This window comes from Artemia sp. Qi Xiang Cuo, chromosome 10 (genome assembly GCF_049724085.1).
Source record: "Artemia sp. Qi Xiang Cuo chromosome 10, ASM4972408v1, whole genome shotgun sequence".
NCBI lineage: Eukaryota > Metazoa > Arthropoda > Branchiopoda > Anostraca > Artemiidae > Artemia > Artemia sp. Qi Xiang Cuo.
The window spans coordinates 57,949,549-57,969,649 of record NC_142803.1 but is presented as its reverse complement, the minus strand read 5'-3'; the positions used below and the strand labels follow the sequence as shown (position 1 = coordinate 57,969,649).

Genomic DNA, 20,101 nt, shown 5'->3' with positions numbered 1-20,101 from the left:
TAGCAATTTTGTTAAAAACAGTTAAAAAATCAAATAATGAAATCTCCAATGTTGCCAGAAAGCCAATTTTCACTTTTAAATTGTTACTTTGATATCAGTTTTGACACTTTGATGAATATTTGATTTTTTTTTTTTTTTTTTAGTTTGATTTTGAAATAAGGAATTTTTAAAAACTTTAAATTTTTTTGCAATCAAAAACTAACAAAAATTAATTAAAAAAAACTTTCCGATAAATAAGTTATTCAAAGAAAAGTAACGGCCATTATAAACTCAAACTCAGCAGATACATATACCTTTTGAAATTCAAACTCAAAACGACCAGAAATTACTATTAAAGAATAAATGAAACCCAAAACAAACAGAAATTAAATAAGCAAGATTAGCGAAAACATACAACAAGTAATAATATAAATTAATAAATAAATGTTAAAGCGAGTAATGCTTAGATTGATTATGAAAATCAAGCTTAAAACGAAAAAAAAATATTTTCCTATTGAAGTATAAATGAAACTTAAAACGAACAGAAATTAAATAAATAATCAATGCAAAAAAGTGTACAATAGATACTAACGTAAATTAATAAATAAATCTTAAAACGAGTGAAACTTAAATTGAATATGTATATCAAGCTTGAAACAAAAAAAAAATCACCACAAAAAAGAGTTTGGGTATGACCTCCCTCTCTCACTGTAAAAGTCTAAAACCTACTGTGCCATTGGCACTTTTCTTAAAAACATATTCACAATGAACTATTTAAAAAAACGATAAAAAACTCAAATTGCACATTTCATGCATGACGACATTAACTGCTTAAAAATCCATTCGTTCGAGAATGCGTTTCACTATTTTTTAATTTTTTATTTTCAATGCTGCAAGAATTGGAAAAGAAAATATTTGTAATATAATTCGTTTTCAGTTAAGCACCAATGAAGCAGTGAGCTTTTGGTTTCTATTTACAGTTAAAAAAGGAGGCAGTATCCAATTACTTGTTTGTAGGGAAACTATATTTGTCATTAATAACTTTAAAAAGAGCCAATAAATTAAACTGAATATTTGATGTATAATGATATTAATAGCTGAAAGCTCATCAGTTCAAAATGTTACTACAATTATAATGTTTATTTTCAATATTAAGTACAAAAGAAAATATTTGTCATAAAATTGGTTTTCATTAAAGCGCCAATGACGCAGCAAGTTTTAGAGTATAGTAATTTCTGGTCGTTTTGAGTTTGAATTTTAAAAGACATTTGTATCTGCTGAGCTTAAGTTTAAACTGGCCTTTACTTTTCTTTGAAAAACTTATTTTTCGGGTAGTTTTTTTTAATTAATCATGAAAAAGACAGTGGAACAAGAGTTCACTAATTGGTAGAGCTCTCCAGTACAGAAAAGAGAGAGAAGAAAGAAAGAAGAAGAAGAAAAGATAAACGAGAAGAGACAGTAGAAAGAGCCTCGCTGTTACTGACCGGCGTATACTGTTGGGAACTGGTAGCTTGAATACTTACATTTTCCACAAGCCATCATGAAAATTTTGGTTTATATAAAAAGAAATGTCAGAAGCCGACAGGAGTTAATTTTTGGTTTTACGGTGGTGCATTTCAGCATAATGAGGATTTCAGACCATTAGAATATAGTACCTTGAAGTCAAAGAGCTGAAAAGTCTATATAGTAGTCCATACACTTACACAATTTCTAGAATTGAAATAAAATTCAGCTATGATCTTTGTCAACGGGAAAGATTGAAATCACAATCATCTTAACGCCCAAATTCTATGGTTGAAAATACCCAATTACGTGCAGCAGATTTTTTGAACTTTCAAATGTGTGTGAATGTGGTTTGATTCTTATCGTCTTTCAATGACTCTTCAGTAAAAAAAAAATCAGTCATGAACTGATTTATGTTGTTATAATTGAATATACCGTATATTAGCTATTGTTACAGATTATGGAATTAAGATTCACCAACAAGGTGTTAGGGTAGTACCCCGTATTTCGTAATCTTGTCATAGTCCTGGACTGTTCCATTTATTCAAAACCATATATATGGCTTAGCACACAAGATAAGGGTTGTGTTAAATATGCGGAAAAATATTGCCAGGCTTATTTCCGGCTCGTTTTTTCAAAGATTCTGGCTCGTTTTTATGTTATAATATGGCAACAGTGCACATTGTTGCCAGAATTTGGCGAATAGATTTAAAACCTGAACCTAGGGCTGCTATGTCCCAAGATCACCAGTCAAGAGAGGACGGTCAATCAACCATCATAATCACATTTTTTGTGATTTTTATTGCCTGGAATTTTTTTAGGTTTTTTGATTTTATCATAAATTTAGTGTTTTTCATGATAGCCTACAAAATATGAAGTGAACCAAATAAAATATTAGGCTAGGAAGCAAATCAGTAAAGTTCTACCAAATCATATTATTGAGCTAGGAATAAAGTGAAGGTATTTGTTTAGCCTTGTGACACCTGATAAGGAGACATGTTAAGAAAACAATTCTTACTTTAAAATATGTATAATGATCCTAGTTCTTATATTATCCAACAGGAGAACCTTTATCATCAAGTCTTTCTTCTAGAAATTTTCAAAAGAGAAAAAGTTTCCAAATATCACCACATTGAAAATTCAATGCTTAAGTATTTTTAAATTGCCGCCTAATAAGTTCTTTTATAGATAGCGTTCATGCCGGTCTTTTAATATTTTTTTTTTAAGAGCAGTGGCAAAGGGCAAATAGCAGTGGCGTAAATACAAAATATTAATAGCAGTGGTCAAAATCAAAATGTTGTATTTTTGGCAAAAAACCGAAAATACAAAATATGCACAGCATTGAAAAGAAATGAAATAATATAAAAAAAATTATATAAAAAATCCATTGATTTTGAATTGAAGTTGTTAGGTTAGGTTAGGTTACAAAAGATGCACGGAATTTCTTAGCATTCATGCCTGTCTTTTTAATACTTTTTTTTAATGAGCAGTGGCGAAAATACAAGAAATTGAAAAGAAATAAAATAATATAAAAATATTATTTTTTGTTAATGGCATGATTCCAAACAGAATTCACAATTTCTATAATTTCAATTTACCACTACTTTTTCTTTAAACACGTTTTTTGACACACGTGCTAAACGCTATCTATAAAACAACTTATTTGGCGGCAATTTCAAAAGACTTAAGCATTGAATTTTCAACGTGGTAGGCTAGTATTTGGAAACTTTTTTTCTTTTGAGGATTTTTAGAGGAAAGACTTGATGATAAAGGTTCTCCCGTTGGATAATATAAGAACTAGGATCATTATACATATTTTAAAGTAAGAATTGTTTTTCTTAACATGTCTCCTTATCAGGTGTCACAATGCTAAACAAATACCAAAGTGAATGCACCATTTGATGCCTTTTTTTATGCTGATTACAGAATATAATAATCATTTCTATTGGAAATGAATTTCAGCCCCCCCCCCCTATATATACCTAACCTAACCCTGAATTGGCATATTTAGGGAGGGGGCTGAAATTCATTTCAAATAGAAATGATTATTATATTTGTAATCAGCATAAAAAAAGGCATCAAATGGTGTATTCACTTTTGTCCTAACTCAATAATATGATTTGGTAGAACTTTACCAGCAAATCATTGAAAGCAAAAGGAGTATTTTACTGAAAACATTAGGGGGATTTTTGCAACATTTTATTGCAGAAAAAAGCACTAGTAGCAAGTATAAATAGCCTAGGCTTGAAAGCAATGTAATAATGAGCTATAATAGTTTTTCATTAGTGTCCTGGGTTCTGCTCTCTGTTGAGGTGATTACTGTCTTGTCAAGAATAATGGTCTCTCAACTAGTTGTAGATAATGGAAGTAAACTATGAAGAAAACTAAAAATGATTCTGTTCTCTCTGTTTTGGGGTAAAATTCTAGTTTAGGGGCTTCTTTCTACGTTAGAAATGAATTTTGAAATCCTGAACCCAGGGCTGAAAATGTAGGCTAGGTAAAATGACCCACAGCATCCACATTCTAAATATAACAGAATTTTTTTTGCACAACAATATGCAATCCTAAACTTGATTAATTTAATGGATTAGTTTTGCATATTTATGTATATGGTTCAATGTGGCATTATTGACATTACTTTGGCATATCTATATGGCAATGTGGCATAATTGACATTGTGGCATTATAAAAAAACAAGTTTTTTTTTAATTGAAAGTAAGGAGCAAAGTTAAAACTGAAAACAAACAGAAATTATTCTGTATAGGAAAGGGGATGTCCCCTCCTCAATGCCTTGATCTTTATGCTAAAGTTTTTTATTGTAAAAAAAAAAATACAGTTATGAGAAAGTCAAGTCATGTGAAGTTTGGAGAAAGTCAAACTTTAGTGTAAAGTGAGGCATTGAGAAGAGGACAGCCTTTCACATATGGAATAATTTCTTTTTGTTTTAATTTTTAACTTTGCTCCTTACTTTCAGTTAAAACAAACTTTGTTTTATATTTAATTTTTGAATATTTTTGAATTAATGCAGGTTTTGATTTTGGCTCACTGTACATGAATAATTAAAACAAATTTGAGTATTAGTTTTACTTTTATTTGGCTAAATGGCTTTCTTGAACATTATTTAATTTTATTTACAAACTTCTATATTCATATATTTTTAATATTTTATATTAAGGGGTTTGCTCCCTAGTCAATACCTTGCTCTTTATGCTAAAGTTCAAATTTTGTTCCAATTCTTTAAAAATGACCCCTTAATCTCAAAGGCTCCTAATTAGAATAAATAGCTCTTATGAAAGTACTAAAAAAATCTTTGGCTTAAAGAGTGAGGTATTGACTAGGGGGTGAGCCCAATCATATACTTAATATTTTCTGTTTGTTTTAAGTTTTGATGTTGCTCCTTACTTTCAGTTGAAAAACTTGTTGTTTTTTTATTAATTTCTGATTTTTTTTTTAAATAATGCTTGGAAATCTGGCGCCCCCTTCATACTAGTGTCCCTTCCCACATGAAAACTTCCTCCATGTAAAGATCATCCCAAATAAACCCAACCCCCCCACTACCAGAAAAAATCCCCCCTGAAATTGTCTGTATACTTCCCAGTAACCAATACTATAGCCTGTGTTAACATTGGGTAAAGTTCATAACTTTCAGCCCTCCCCCCAGGGACTTCGGGGATTAAGTCATCCTAAAAGACATATTTATCATATTTTTGACCATGCTGAACAAAATGGCTATCTAAAAATTTTCAATTGGATGACTGGGAAAAAATGAGTATGGGAGAGGGCCTATTTACCCTCCATTATTTTGGTTACTTACTAGTACTTTTAATTTCCATTCCAATGAGCCCTCCCACAATATTCTAGGACCACTGGGTCAATACAATCACTTCAGGAAAAAAAAACAAATAAACACACATACGTGATCTTTCTTCTGGTAAAAAATACAGAATTCCACATTTTTGCAGATAGGAGCTTAAAACCACTACCTTAGGGTTCTCTGATGCGCTGAATTTCATGGTGTGATTTTCATTAAGGTTCTATTACTTTTAGGGGGCCTCCCCCCTTTTTTTTGAAAATCACCCAAATTTTCTCAGGCGCATAACTTTTTATGGGTAGAACTAAACTTGATGAAACTACTTTTAATCTCCATTCCAATGAGCCCTCCCACAATATTCTAGGACCACTGGGTCAATACAATCACTTCAGGAAAAAAAACAAATAAACACACATACGTGATCTTTCTTCTGGTAAAAAATACACAATTCCACATTTTTGCAGATAGGAGCTTAAAACCACTACCTTAGGGTTCTCTGATGCGCTGAATTTCATGGTGTGATTTTCATTAAGGTTCTATTACTTTTAGGGGACCTCCCCCCTTTTTTTTGAAAATCACCCAAATTTTCTCAGGCGCATAACTTTTTATGGCTAGAACTAAACTTGATGAAACTTATATATTTGAAATCATAATTAAAATCTGATTCTTTTGATGTATCTATTGGTATCAAAATTTTGTTTTTTTTTTAGGGTTTTGGTTACTATTGAGCTGGGTTGCTCCTTACTTACAGTGTGTTACCACAAACTGTTTGATTAAGAGGTTTACTACAGAAAATAAAATGAGAAAAGGGTTTAGATAAAAAAGGACAGACATTTTAAAACTTCCACTCCATTTTATTCTGCAACTTATAGAAACTATATTGAAATCAAGAATCCAGACTCACAGGACAAAGCTCTAATATCTTGTGCAGTCTAAGAAAGCTTGAAACATGGTTATCATTTTTTTTTTATTACTAAGTTTTACTTATCACACAAATTTATTATTTTTCATCTAGTCTTCTAGATTCTTGTTTATTGCATTGAATGTTTTCTTTTTCCCCTGTAGTTTTTCTGCTCCCTGATCTTTTGAAAAAGATCTTAATTTCTGAGTTGAAAATCTGAAGATTTTAGTCAATCTACTGGAGCAAATTTTTCAAGTGAGCCAACTCCATATTAGACATTAAGACATGGACACAACTGACTTCTCTGATTGTGATTCTGTTAAGCAAGGTAATTAGTTGTACTGATAATCTATCCAAGTGAAGTAAAGAATTTTTAATTTTATTTGTGGTACTTTTAATTGGGAAATTTATCAAATATTTAGGTACTGTATAACCTTTTCTAAAACAAAACATGTATTGAGTAAAATCACTTGTGTAATTAGCAAGGTCACATCCAGGGGGTTGGGGTTATGGGGTTTGAACACACCTGAAATTTTTGTTCAACTTGTAAAAACATAGACTAACATAAGGTTTTAGTTTAGTTTTAATTTGTAAAAAATGAAATTACTACATAGTTTGAGAAACTGCCAACCACTCTATTTTCCAGAATATTGCTTGACTTCAATGTTGAATGAAGTTAAACATTATTTTTAGTCTATTTTTGTTCTTCACCTGACATAATGTTTTTTCTTTATGTAAAATTACTAGTCACAGTGTTTCATCTAATCAATTCATAGCTTATGTATCAACAGCACTTGAAATGTGTGATGTAATAAGGATGGTTAAATGGCCTTGTTACTAAATCAAGGAGTTTTCATGTCTACCATTCACCAGATTGAAAAAGAACAAAATGTAAGTAAAAAGTCAAAAACAACTTAGCTAAAACATGATACACAGCATTTTCAGACATGGTAGTATTCCTCTGAAGGTGTAGTTGTCTTCTGGAATCAAAAATTTTTAATGTTTGAATTTTTGATGGACAAAGAAGTTCTGTGAAATTTAATGGTTTACTTTTGTATATTTATGTATATGGTTCAATGTGGCATTATTGACGAAAATAAGATACCATTCTGATAGCTTCTTGATTTCAAGAGAATCGAAAGAAAATTCTTTGAAAATCTTAGTTTTCAGGTATAAATACCCCTAATGTAATTCCAGTGGGCAAGCCATTTTTTCATTCTCATGCGCTTGAGGCTTTAAAGTGGTCCCCTTAACCCTTCTTTGTTAATTGGACTGAACTTATGAAGGTGTTCTGGATCTCTTAAAGGTGTTTGTAGTGTGGATCATAAAATGTTTTTCAGTATCAACCTTGCAGCATCAATATAAAATTCTTACTTATTGATGTAATAAATAAATGTTCAACACTTTGTTCATTGAGTGCATTAGAAATGCAGCCTACTTTCTTTAACTGTTGTAGATGCTGCTTGTATTGAATTATTTATGAGTAAATTTGTACAATCATCTTCTATTCTGAGTCTGGTATATTCCCTCCACTCTCACGGAAAATCCTCTTTTCACAGAAAATGCCACCCTCCCCCTGAAAATTCCCTTCTTGGAAATTTCTCCCTGGGAATTTTCCCAACATGTAAAATTGAGCAGCCAAAATGAAATCAGAACAAATAAAGAGAGTGTAGGACTATACTGAGCCATTTGGGCAAAGAGTGATCAAAACTCTAAAAAAATGAAGTTCAAATATAATTAATAAATCAAAAGAACTGGATTTTTATGCTGATTCCAATTATGAAAACTCTGTTAAATATCATAGGCAGCAAAAAAGTGCTGCCTAAGTAAGGAACAATGTTGGCATAATGTATTATTTATTTCTTTTTTTGTTTCTTTTAGACCAGGGCACTTTGTATCAAAGGAGCTTTCATAGAAACTTCAAAAAGGGCTCATTCAATTGTAAATTGGAAGGGCTTGTGCCCTTTTTAATAGCCAACAGTGAGTGGAAGGCAACTAAAACCCCTTCTACGCCCACCATTTCCTCAAAGACATTCAGTCAAAATTGTGAGAGACATTTTGATCACCATAGTTGCAAGATCCGGGAAATATGTCTCTGAGGAGGACACTCCCCTCACAGCCCTTGGGGCAAGGGTTGTAAGTTATGCCCTGGGGGCATATAAAGCTTTTATTGAAAGTGTTGTTGTAGAAACTTCAAAAAGGGCTCATTTGATTGGAAATTGAAAGGGCTAGTGTTGTTCTTCATAGCCAAAAGTGATTGGAAGGTAGCTAACCCCCTCCCATGCCCACCTTTTCCCCAAACACATCCAATCAAAATTTTGAAATAGCCATTTTGTTCAATGTGGTTAAAAGTTCTGGAAATTAGGTCTTCGAGGGTGATAAACCCCCCACACCCATCAGGGCAAGGGTTGTCAGTTATGCCATGGGGGCATATAAGGTTTTTATAGAAAGGGTTGTTGTAGAAACTTCAGAGGGGGCTCATTCAATTGGAAATCGAAAGAGCTAGTGCCCATTTTGATACTAGAAAGTGATTGGAGGGTAATAACCCCCCTCTTATGCCCACTATTTCCCCAAACACATCCAATCAAAATTTGAGGCCATTTTGTTCAATGTAGTTGAAAGTTCTGAAATAAGGTCTTTGAGGATGACAAACAAACCCCCCCCCCCACCCCCAATCGTAAGGGCTAGGTTTGTAAGTTATGCCCTAGAAGTATATAAGTTTTTTTTGAAAGGGCTGTTGTGGAAACTTCGAAAAGGGCTCATTTGATTGGAAATTGAAAGGATTACTGCCCTTTTAAATAGTAGAAAGTAATGGGAGGGCAACTAACTCTCCTCTCACAACCACTGTTTCCCCAAGCACATTCCATCCAAAATCTTGATATAGCCATTTTTTTCAACATAGTTGAAAGTTTTGGAAATTGGGTCTTTGAGGATGACAACCCCCCAGAGCCCTCAGGGTAAGGGATGTAAGTTATGGCCCAGGGGCATATAAGGTTTTTATAAAAAGCGTTGTTGTAGAAACTTAAAAGAGGGCTTATTCGATGAAAGGGCTAGTGCCCTTTTTAATAGTCGAAAGTGATTGAAGGGCAGCTAACCCCCTCTCACGCCCACCATCTTCCCAAATACATCCAATCAAAATTTTAAGATAACAATTTTTTCAACCTAGTTTAAAGGCCTGGAAATTTGGTCTTTGAGAATGACAACCCCCCCCCCACAACCCTCGGGGCAAGGGTTGTAAGTTACACCCTGGGGGCATATAAGGTTTTTATAGGAAGTTTTGTTGTAGAAACGTCAAAAAGGGCAAATTTGATTGGAAATTGAAAGGGCTTGTTCTCTTTTTAATTGTCAAAAGTTATTGGAGGGCAACTAACCCCCTCTCACGCCGACCATTTCCCCGAACACTTTCAGTCTAAATTTTGAAAATTTTGTCAAAAGCAATTGAAGGGAGAATGCCCCCCCCCAAGCCCATCATTTCCCCAAACACTTCTGATCAACATTTTCATATTGTCATTTTGTTGAATGTTGTTGAAGTGTCTGGAAATTATGTCTTCCCCCCCCCCCCCCCCCACAGCCCTCAGGGCTAAGGTTGTAAGTTATGCCCTGGGGGCTTATAAGGTTTTTATAGAGAGCGTTGTCATAAAATCTTCAAAAAGGGCTCATTCGATTGGAAATTGAGAGGGCTAATGGCGTTTTTATTTGTTCAAAGTAATTGGTAGGAGAATCCCCTCCACACACACCCGTCATTTCCTCAAATATTTACAATCAACATTTTGATATTACCATTTTGTTCAACGTAGTTGAAACATCTGGAAATTATGTCTTTAAGGATAACAACCCTCCCCCATGGCCCTCAAAACAAGGGTCGTAAGTTATGCCCTTGAGGCAAATAAGGTTCTTATTGAAAGTTATGTCATAGAAGCTTCAAAAAGGGCTCATTCCATTGGAAATTAAGAGGACTAGTGCCTTTTTTATTATTCGAAAGTGATCAGAAGGCAAACGCCCCCACCCCGCGCCCATCATTTCCCCAAACACTTCCAATAAAAATTTGAGATAACTATTTTGCTCAACGTATTTGAAAGTTCTGGAAATTATGTCGATAAGAAATCCCCCCAGCCCTCTGGGCAGGGGTTGTAAGTTATGCCCTGGGGGCATATAATGTTTTTATAGAAAGCATGGTCATATAAACTTGGGAGGGGGCTCATTAGATTGGTAATCAGATCCTCTAGTGCTCTTTTTAAGAGTCAAAGTGATTGGAGGGCAGCTATCCCCCCCCTCCACACACAAACGTCGTATTTTCCCGAAATGTATATAATTGAAATTTTGAGATATCCATTCTATTCAAAGTAGTATAGTAAATATCATATAACAAGATTTATGGTAACTGTATGCTTGGTTGATTATTTGATTCTATTTTTGTTCATTTTTTGTTTAATGGAGTTCTTTACTTTGGGCAAGTTGGGGAAACATGCCCAAAAAGCAAGTGATATTAATTACAATCATATTTAACGCGATAGGGAATCCTGTTCTGAAGGTTTCAAGCCCATTTTTACAAAAACAGTGGAATTTTACATTTATCCCAAGAAGAATAATTATAGATGCATGTTTTTCTTTGTTAAGGGTGACAGTGTCAAACCAAATGTCCTAGAAGATTGGAAAAGCATTCATTCAAATGGAAACTAAATTTTATGTTGCCCATTTGAAGTGACTCAAAAGATTATGCCATGGGAAATTAGCATTTTCTGCCATTATTTTGGCACGAAGCTACAATTTTGCCCAATCAAAGCCAAGTTGCAATAAATTGAAAATTCTCAGATAGCCAATAAATTTAGGGCATAGAATTAGTCCCTAAAATTCCCTGAAGTCCCTTTTTTTGGCTGAATTCCCTTCAAAGCCCCTTTTTGTGCAGAAAGTCCCTTAACTCCCTCAAAAGTCTCTATTTGGAAGCATGGCATTTTTGAGAACTGAAGCATGATATATTTGAAAGACCCTCTTTAGATAATTTAGCTTCTCCACCAATCCGGTTATACTGGTCTTTTGGTTACTCTGTCGCAGTTCAGAAAGAAGCAATAAAACAGTGGGGACTTTGTCAGTGGCCAAAGTATCTATTAAGCTTATAACAGCACAAAATTGCCCGGTATTGTGGGTGGGATAGAGGGGCGATTTTGTAGTACTGCTCAAGGATAGAGAGGAACATCATTGACCTATAGGGTGGGTGAGATGGATTCGTCATATTGTGGTAATGTTCAAGGATAGATAATTTTGTGAAGCTTCATAAAATGAAAAATTTTTGCAGCAAAATATGCAGGAATAATCTTTGCTGCAGCAAAGACTTTTACTCCCTGAATCAACATGCTTTGTTAGAAGAGCCCAAGAAACAGGTTGCGATCCTTCTCAATATTTTACAGTTACGATTGTGTGGATGTGCTAGGCAACAGTCCCAGTCAGAGGAGCCATCAGCTAGCAATGGAAGTAAAACTATCGAGATGCTTTGTGACAAAAATGCTGCATACAAAGCAAAAATAATATGGGTACTCAAGTTCTTGCAAGCTTCTATGTCTGCAGCTTCTTGTGATGGAATAATTGATGTCTTTAAAGTCGTATTCGTTGGTAAGATACCACTTGGGATGTTGATGAGTGCAAATAAAGCTATTTACATGATTACTGATGTAACTTCATCTATACTGTAAACATAATCTCATGAAGGACATAGGTGAAGCTTACTTTGTTATGGAATTCAAAAGAACTACAAACAGGGAAGAAAAAAAGAGCTACATAATAGATTGTGCTTTTGGTCCTCTTTAAGAGATTAAGTTGTGAACCGCCATTTGGTGACGAGTTTTATGGGGTATGCAACTGGTGAAAAAATTGTAAAAAGCTGATGTCATGCATTTGGAGCTAGATTTCACCTCTTTAAAGATTAATAAAGATAGGTAGCATTGGTCCCAATATCAATAAAAAGGTATGATCGCAAATGAATGCATTGAAGAAGAAAAAGTCTTCAAAAGAGCTTGTGAAATTTCAGCAACCTTATAAGAAAATCGAAATATATTTTCTTGTGATTATTATCTCTTCTAATCAGCAGTTGTACTAAACCAATTCTGCTCAAGTCATCCTCAGGGCTATACTGTGGTGTTTATCCTCCCCATAGTATAGTGCAGACGGTTTGATATCATCTATTTTTCCTTCTTGTTTTTAGTTTCATTTTTGTGTTTTATAGCTTTTTCCAATAGGCAATGATTAGAAGTCATCCAAAAAAAAGTCCCGCCAGATCCCAAATCAAATTCCAGTGAAAGTGTCATAGTGAAAGATACCCATCTTGGCTGGTGAAGCACGCTATCTCGAAGTTCTAATGATAGCTCTAATTTGGAGAATAGGACAATGATAAGTGTAGGGGCTAATGTAACCATAAATGATGATAATGGGTTTCAAGAGGTCCTCTCTAGAAGTTCTAAAAAAGGAAAAAAATTTCCCCAATTAAAAGCATTTCCCCTCTCCCTGCCCAAGATCCTCCCTCCAAAAACTTAGGAATTTACCTTAAAATTACTCCCACTACCCCCTTTGAAATAAAAATGATCACTGCAATAAGAGTGGCAATTTTTAAATTGCTAAAATCAATATTCTCTCTTAACATTAACCGTGATGGATCTCTGCTAATAGATGTAGAAGATCAGAAATCAGCAGATACAATAATTAACCTTAAATCCCTTCTGAATACCCCAATTATTGCATCTAAATGGAACCCAAAACAATCAACAACAAAAATTGTAGTTTATAATGTTCCCCCAGAGATATCTACTCAGGAGTTAAAAGAAGGCCTCTCAGATAGGGCTGGAAACACAATCCCAGTTGAGGATGTTACCCAACTTGGAAAACCTGACTCTACTGGTCTAAAAACTAGTAGATCCTTCTTATTCACACTAAAGGATAAAATTGATATCCCAGAAAAATTATTCCTATTTGAGCAAATCAAACCACACAAGGAATACAAACCTAAGCCTATTCAGTGTCAGAAGTATTTCAAACTGGGACACACGACAAACAAATGTAATGAAATTCTCCAAGAGTGTAGTAATTGTAAATCTTTCTATCCTAAAGAGCTGACAACTTGCAACAACACTCAGCCTACATGCATCAAATGCAAAGGCCCACATGAATCTACAAATAAATCATTATGCCCTGCATACAAGAAAAGAGCTCTAACACTCCAAATATCAACAGAGAAGGCCAGCCCATACCCCTTTGCAGCAATGGAAGCAAATGCTGCCCAACAATACCAAATAAAGCCTTTAATGAAACCAACCAAAACCCCCACGTCAATCGCCAACAATGCATCAAGCACCCCATATAAGACACCCTCTGCTCAGCCCCCTAGCTCAAATCCCGATCAGAAGGAATCACCAAGCCACCAAACCTCCTTTTCCGGTGAGATGAGGCCAGCCTGGCCCTCCCTCCCAAGAAGAAACAAACCAGAAACACTACCAGGAATCAATCCCTTAACCAACAAACAGGATGCACTACCAAAAATGCAATCCCCAAATATATGCTTATTCATTCTAAACTGTAATGCAGTTCAGACCATGAACATACATCAACTACAGAAAACGAAAATTATTGCAGAATTGGCAAAAATCTACATCCCACATGATATGCTCATTCAAGCAAAAAAAGATCTTGCTTTAATTTTAACAAAGCTGAACATTGATACACAGTCCTATGAAGAATAAATCAACAACACAACATTTATCAATACTCCAATGGACTGTAAGATCACTCACAGAAAATAAGCTAAATGAACTAATATCATTTATGAATAATATTTCCATTAATATTGCTTGCCTCCAGGAAACTCATTTAACCCAAAATCAACAAATTAAGTCTCTGGGATATACTATCATGAGAAAGGATAGATCTTCAGAGAGAAAAGGAGGTGGTGTAGCTTTATTAGTTAATAATAATATAAAATTTTGTGGCATCAAATTTCCAGATTTTGAAAATGATGTTGATGTAATTGGTATAAGTGTTTGGCTGAATAATTTAAAAACCTACATAATAAGCTTTTATAACCCTAATGGCCAAAATGATGCAAAAGATGCCAAGGATTTCTTTAATTATATAAATAATTCTAATATGTTAAAAAATATCATTATTTGTGGTGATTTCAATGCCCACAGCCTTTTGTGGGGGAATAAACCAGCAAATAAAGCTGGTAAATTTATTGAGCATATGACTTGAAATAAAAATGAATTAGCTGTTGCTACCCCTCCAAACCTGAACACATATTTCAACCCCAAAAGTGGCAAATTCTCCACAATTGACCTACAAATTGTGTCATTAAATTTTTTGAACAAAATTTACATAAATAAAATTGATAGTCTATGTACAGACAACTTTGCTATAGTTTGCTCCCTAAATGAACATGCTGAAACTTCATCTCATACCTCCAAATATATCAACACTAAAGCAAATTGGTCTATTTTCCAAAATAAGCTAAATGATGAAATTACAAGTTTCACCCAAAGTTCATGCATTTCTAACACAACAGTTGACACACATGCTGAAGCGTTGACATCTTTACTAATAAATACAGCTAATCATGCTATCCCCAGGACAACACCTAAGAAAACATTCCCTAAACAAATTCCTAAAGCATGGTGGACAAATGAGTGCCTAAATAAATGGAGGATAAAAAAGGCAGCTAGGACAGAATTCATAAAAAAACCAACACCTACTACATATTTAAGAAAATTACAAGCAGAATCTAATCTAAAAGGGACTATAATAGATGCTAAATATAAATACTGGAATAATCTTCAACGCCTCGCTCTTTACGCTAAAGTTTGACTTTCCCACAACTCTCCTTACTTTCAGTTGAAAAAACTTGTTTTTTTTATTTAATTTTATAGAAAACGATAGTGGTGTGGCTGTGATGATGGAGAGCGGGGTGTCCCCCCATATGGCTGTGATGATGGAGAGCGGAGTGTTCTCCCATATGTCTGTAGTGATGAGTGGCGGGCGGTACACCCACCATACAGGCAGACAGTGTGGCGACCTGATTCAACTACCGTGGGGGTTCGTGCTGATTTCTGTTCGGAGTGCGTGACGTTTCCTTTGTGTGAGGTTGTGAGATTCTTTCTGTGATTTAGTTTGTTTAGTTAATTTACATAAGTTGGTTTATTATTATTTGATTTACGTGATTACATTAATTGGTTTTTTTACATGTATTATTAGTTGGTGTACGATTTTTTACATTCTGAGCATCTTCCCATTGATTTTTATGGAATTTGTGTTTGATGGAGGAGTCGAACGTGAGACCCGTGGTTTCCTAAGGTGGAAGAGCGACGCGTTGGTCGACTGGACCAGCAAGCCATTGAACATATTGTGATTTTGGAGATGCGTCCAATGCGTTGTTTCTGGGACATTGCCCAACTGATGTTGGGCGTCACAATGTCGTGACAGGTTCATTCCATTGAGCTGGAGCGGGTTCAAGCGCATTCGATTTGTCGGTTGGATTTTTGATGGGTTTTGGGGGTGACCTTGTTTCGGGGCATTTTTGTGGCATCGTCGTGGGGGTGTGCATACCACGGTGATTTGGGATGCATACTGGACGAGCGGTTTCTTGTGGTACTTGGGCCCCGGGTCCTACCCCTATCCCTCAGCCCTATCCCTCCACCCTCCCTCCAATTCCCTCCCCCCCTCCACCCTCCCTCCGATCCCCCCCCCTCCACCCTCCCACCAGGCCCCCCCACCCCCACCCTCTTTTTTTCTTTTTTTATCTTGTTTTTAACTTTTTTTTGACTATTTTTTAACTTTTTTATGGTCATTGTACTGTCTGCTTGTACCTTGGTTTGCCTTGTCACAGTTACATTCTCAACATTTTTCGAGGTTCATTTTGGATTTCTTTCATTGAAATGCAAGGGTTGGATTATTTCGGTAGTGTTTTGTTGTGGTTTGCCTTGTCAGACTTACATTTTCTTGATTTTTCGGAGTTCATTTTGGATTTTTTTCGTTGAGGTGAGAGGCTTGGAGTATTTCAGTGGTGTTTTGTTGTGGTTTGCCTTGTCACAGTTACATTCTCTTAACTTCTCGGGGTTAGTTTTGAGTTTCTTTCGTTGAGATGCGAGAGGTGGAATGTTTCAGTGGTGTTTTGTTGTGCTTTGCCATGTCACGGTTACATTCTCTTGGTTTTTCGGGGTTCATTTTGGATTTCTTTCGTTGAAGTGCAGGAGCTGGAATGTTTCGGTGGTGTTGTGTCGTGGTTTGCCATGTCGCAGTTATATTCTCTTGATTTTTCGGGGTTCATTTTGGATTTCTTTCTTTGGGGTGCGAGAGTTGGAATATTTCAGTGGTGTTTTGTCGTGGTTTGCCTTGTCGCGGATACATTTTCTTGATTTTTCGGGGTTCATTGTTGGATTTCTTTCGTTGAAGTGCGGGAGTTGGAGTGTTTCGGTGGTGTTTTGTCGTGGTTTACCTTGTCACGGTTACATTCTCATGATTTTTCGAAGTTCATTTTGAATTTCTTTCGTTGAGGTGCTGGAGTTGGAATATTTCAGTGGTGGATTGTTGTGGTTTACCTTGTCGCAGTTGCATTCTCTTGATTTTTCGGAGTTCATTTTGGATTTCTTTCCTTGAGGTGCGGGAGTTGGAGTGTTTCAGTGGTGTTTTGTCATGGTTTGCCTTGTCACAGTTGCATTCTCTTGATTTTTCGGGGTTCGTTTTGGGTTTCTTTCGTTGAAATGCAAGAGATAATAGTTGAAGTGAATCATTAAATTAGGCTAGATATTGGTTTTACATTAGTTTTGCAAGCTAATGTTGAAGCAAATGAATAAAGTAGCCTAGATATTAGTTTTACATTAGTTCTGCAAGCTACTGTTGAAGTGAATCAATAAATTAGTCTAGATATTAGTTGAAGATATTAGATATTAGTTGAAGTGAATCATTAAATTATACTAGATATTAGTTGTACATTAGGTTTTCAATAGAATTTTTAATAGATAAATGAACTGATTCTATATATTAATTTTTTAGTTGAATATATTAGATTTTAGTTGTATGTACACATTACTTTAGTCTAGATATTAGTTTTACATAACTTGTGAAAGATAATGAGTAATTGAATAATTAACAAATGCTAGAGTTTAGTTCATTATTTTAAGATATTATATATTAGTTTAAGTGATTCATTAAATTAGGCTAGATATTGGTTTTACATTAGTTTTGCAAGCTAATGTTGAAGTAAATCAATAAATTAGGCTAGATATTAGTTTATTAGTTGAAGATATTAGATATTAGTTGAAGTGAATCATTAAATTAGGCTAGATATTGGTTTTACATTAGTTTTGCAAGCTAATGTTGAAGTAAATCAATAAATTATCCTAGATATTAGTTTAACATTAGTTTTGCAAGCTAATGTTGAAGTAAATGAATAAATTAGCCTAGATATTTGTTTTACATTATTTTTGTAAGCTAATGTTGAAGTGAATAATTAAATTAGCCTAGATATTAGTTTTACATTAGTTTTGCAAGCTAATGTTGAAGTGAATCAATAAATTAGGCTATATATAAGTTTATTAGTTGAATATATTAAAGATTTGTTTTATTGTAAGATTACATTTTGATATCTATTTGATTTACATAAGTTGTTAAAGATAATTTTGAATTTAATCATTAAATTAGGGTAGATTGGAGGTTATTATTGTAAGATATTAGTTGATTGGAATATTTAAACTAGGCTATACCTTTTGTTTAAATTAGTTTTTCAAGCTAATGTTGAAGTAAATCAATAAAGTAGGCTAGATATTAGTTTATTAGTTGAAGATATTAGATATTAGTTGAAGTGAATCATTAAATTAGGCTAGATATTTATAAGTAGTAGGTTAAATGTGTCACTGAGTTATATATTTCTGTATATAACTTATATAGGCCTAGTCAGTGAGTTACACATATTTTAAGTAGTAGGCTAAATATGTCACTGAGTTATATATTTCTGTATATAACTTATATAGGTCTAGTCAGTGAGTTATGTATATTTATAAGTAGTAGGTTAAATATGTCACTGACTTATTGCCTTTGAAAAACAAAAGTGATCAGTTTGTCTGGCCTCCCCCAGGCCATTCAGCATGTCCCTAGGTGGCGATAGGGGACCGCTTTACAGATATGTAGGTTACCTCCATAGGAGGAATGGACCAAGGGGGAACCTTGTCCCTGGGGGTCCATAATAGAATCTGAGGTACCCTTGCCCGGGGCATAAATACAGGCGGAGGAGGAAGAAGTCCCCTCAAAGGTACAATCAAAAGGGACCACTTGTTTATCCACAAGTTCCATGAGTTGCAAACCTTCTCCCAGTAATGGGTTAAATTGCATGGTGATGTAAACCACCAGCCGGGAAGGATCCTCTCATTGAGCACAACTACGGCAGGGCGTAATATCCAGATCTCTGGACAGCGGCCTCTGCAAAGGGCTGCCTCGACCTTTTCGGGGTACCTGCAAGTCCGGAGACCTTGTGGTCAACTCTATTCCCACTTGAGGAGTGGCGCCCCTCGAGAAAATTATAGCCTAGTAAACGACACAGCATTTGCATGGGATTCTGACTAATGGACAATTCTTCTGGGATTGGTATGTTTTGATGGGCGTCCTTGGGCTGAAAAACCTATTCCTAGCTAATCTATCTATTATGGGTGGGCTCCCCATAGTAGCATAATATTTGTAGGCATGAATATATAATGAGTCGGAGGTAAGAGGTTTAAGATTCTTTGTGCAGGATTTTGACTCTCTTGTTGATAGAAGAGCGTCGACAAGCACTGAAAACCAGGTTGTGACCAAGAAGGTCCCAGGATTGCACAAAGCCTCCATTCATACTGGAGGTCCCAAGGACTTCTTGCTGCCCGGTTCTATGCCGCCTTAAGCACGTCGGTGAAAACTTTAGAAGATATGTGATCCCCGTCCTGCACTAGTATCTGGGATCATTGCTTTTCCTGAGGCGAAACTAATTTCAATGATTTAAAGAACATGAAAATTGGAACTTGGAATGTTACGACATTAAAAAATGACTATCGTATCGACATTTTGACTGACGAATTCAGACGATTCGAACTAGATCTATTAGGAGTTTCAGAAACTCATATCCCAGGGGTAGGAAGCATGAAATTAGGTGATATAGAATTTGTTTACTCAGGCAGGAAAGATGGGTTACATAGACAGGGAGTAGGGCTCATGATGAATAAGGAAGCGGCTAAGTCTTGTTTAGGGTGGGAAGGTATTAATAATAGAATACTAATTGCTCATTTTATGACTAGAAAGTTCAAGGTATCAGTTATAGTAGTATACGCCCCTGTAGAACCGACTGATGGAAATACTAGTGACTCAGATGAATTCTAATTACAGTTACAGGAGAAAATAGACAAGGTCCCACGTAGAAATATGATGTTATTGCTGGGAGATTTTAACGCCCAGGTTGGTAGAAATATGGATAGATGGTATCCCAGCTTAGGTAAATTTGGTGTAGGAAAAGAAAACAGTAATGGATACAGACTTTTGCAATTTTGTAGGTATAACAATCTAGTTATAACCAATACGGTGTTTGGTCATAAAATGGCTCATAAGCTAACATGGTATTCACGTGATGGTAAGACAGCAAACCTTATTGATTATGTTATAGTAAATCGAAGACTGGTTGGATCAATACAAGATACTAGGGTATATAGGAGTGCTGTTATTGATGTTAAAAGTAAAGATCACCATCTAGTAGTGTCAAGGGTTAATTTAAAGCTGAAATATCGGAAGGGTAATTACCTCCCGGGAAGTTATGATGTTGGTAGACTCAAGGGTAAGAATTTGAGAGAAAATTTCCAGGAACAGTTGAATACTAAACTTGAGAGTTTAAAATTTGATAAAGTGGAAGATGGTTGGAA

The 20,101-nt window shown here is 35.0% G+C and overlaps 1 protein-coding gene across 1 annotated transcript in view; it reads left to right on the top strand.

Moving 5' to 3' along the window:
* The first annotated feature begins 2,196 nt into the window (after positions 1 to 2,196).
* The window catches only part of LOC148947941 (uncharacterized), a 43,832-nt gene continuing 25,927 nt past the window's right edge, over positions 2,197 to 20,101 (top strand). The window contains exons 1-2 of the mRNA XM_089095599.1: positions 2,197 to 2,303; positions 6,359 to 6,522. Of these exons, the coding sequence (XP_088951725.1) occupies positions 6,480 to 6,522 (43 nt within the window). The 5' untranslated portion in view covers positions 2,197 to 2,303; positions 6,359 to 6,479. The remainder of the gene's footprint in view (positions 2,304 to 6,358; positions 6,523 to 20,101) is intronic.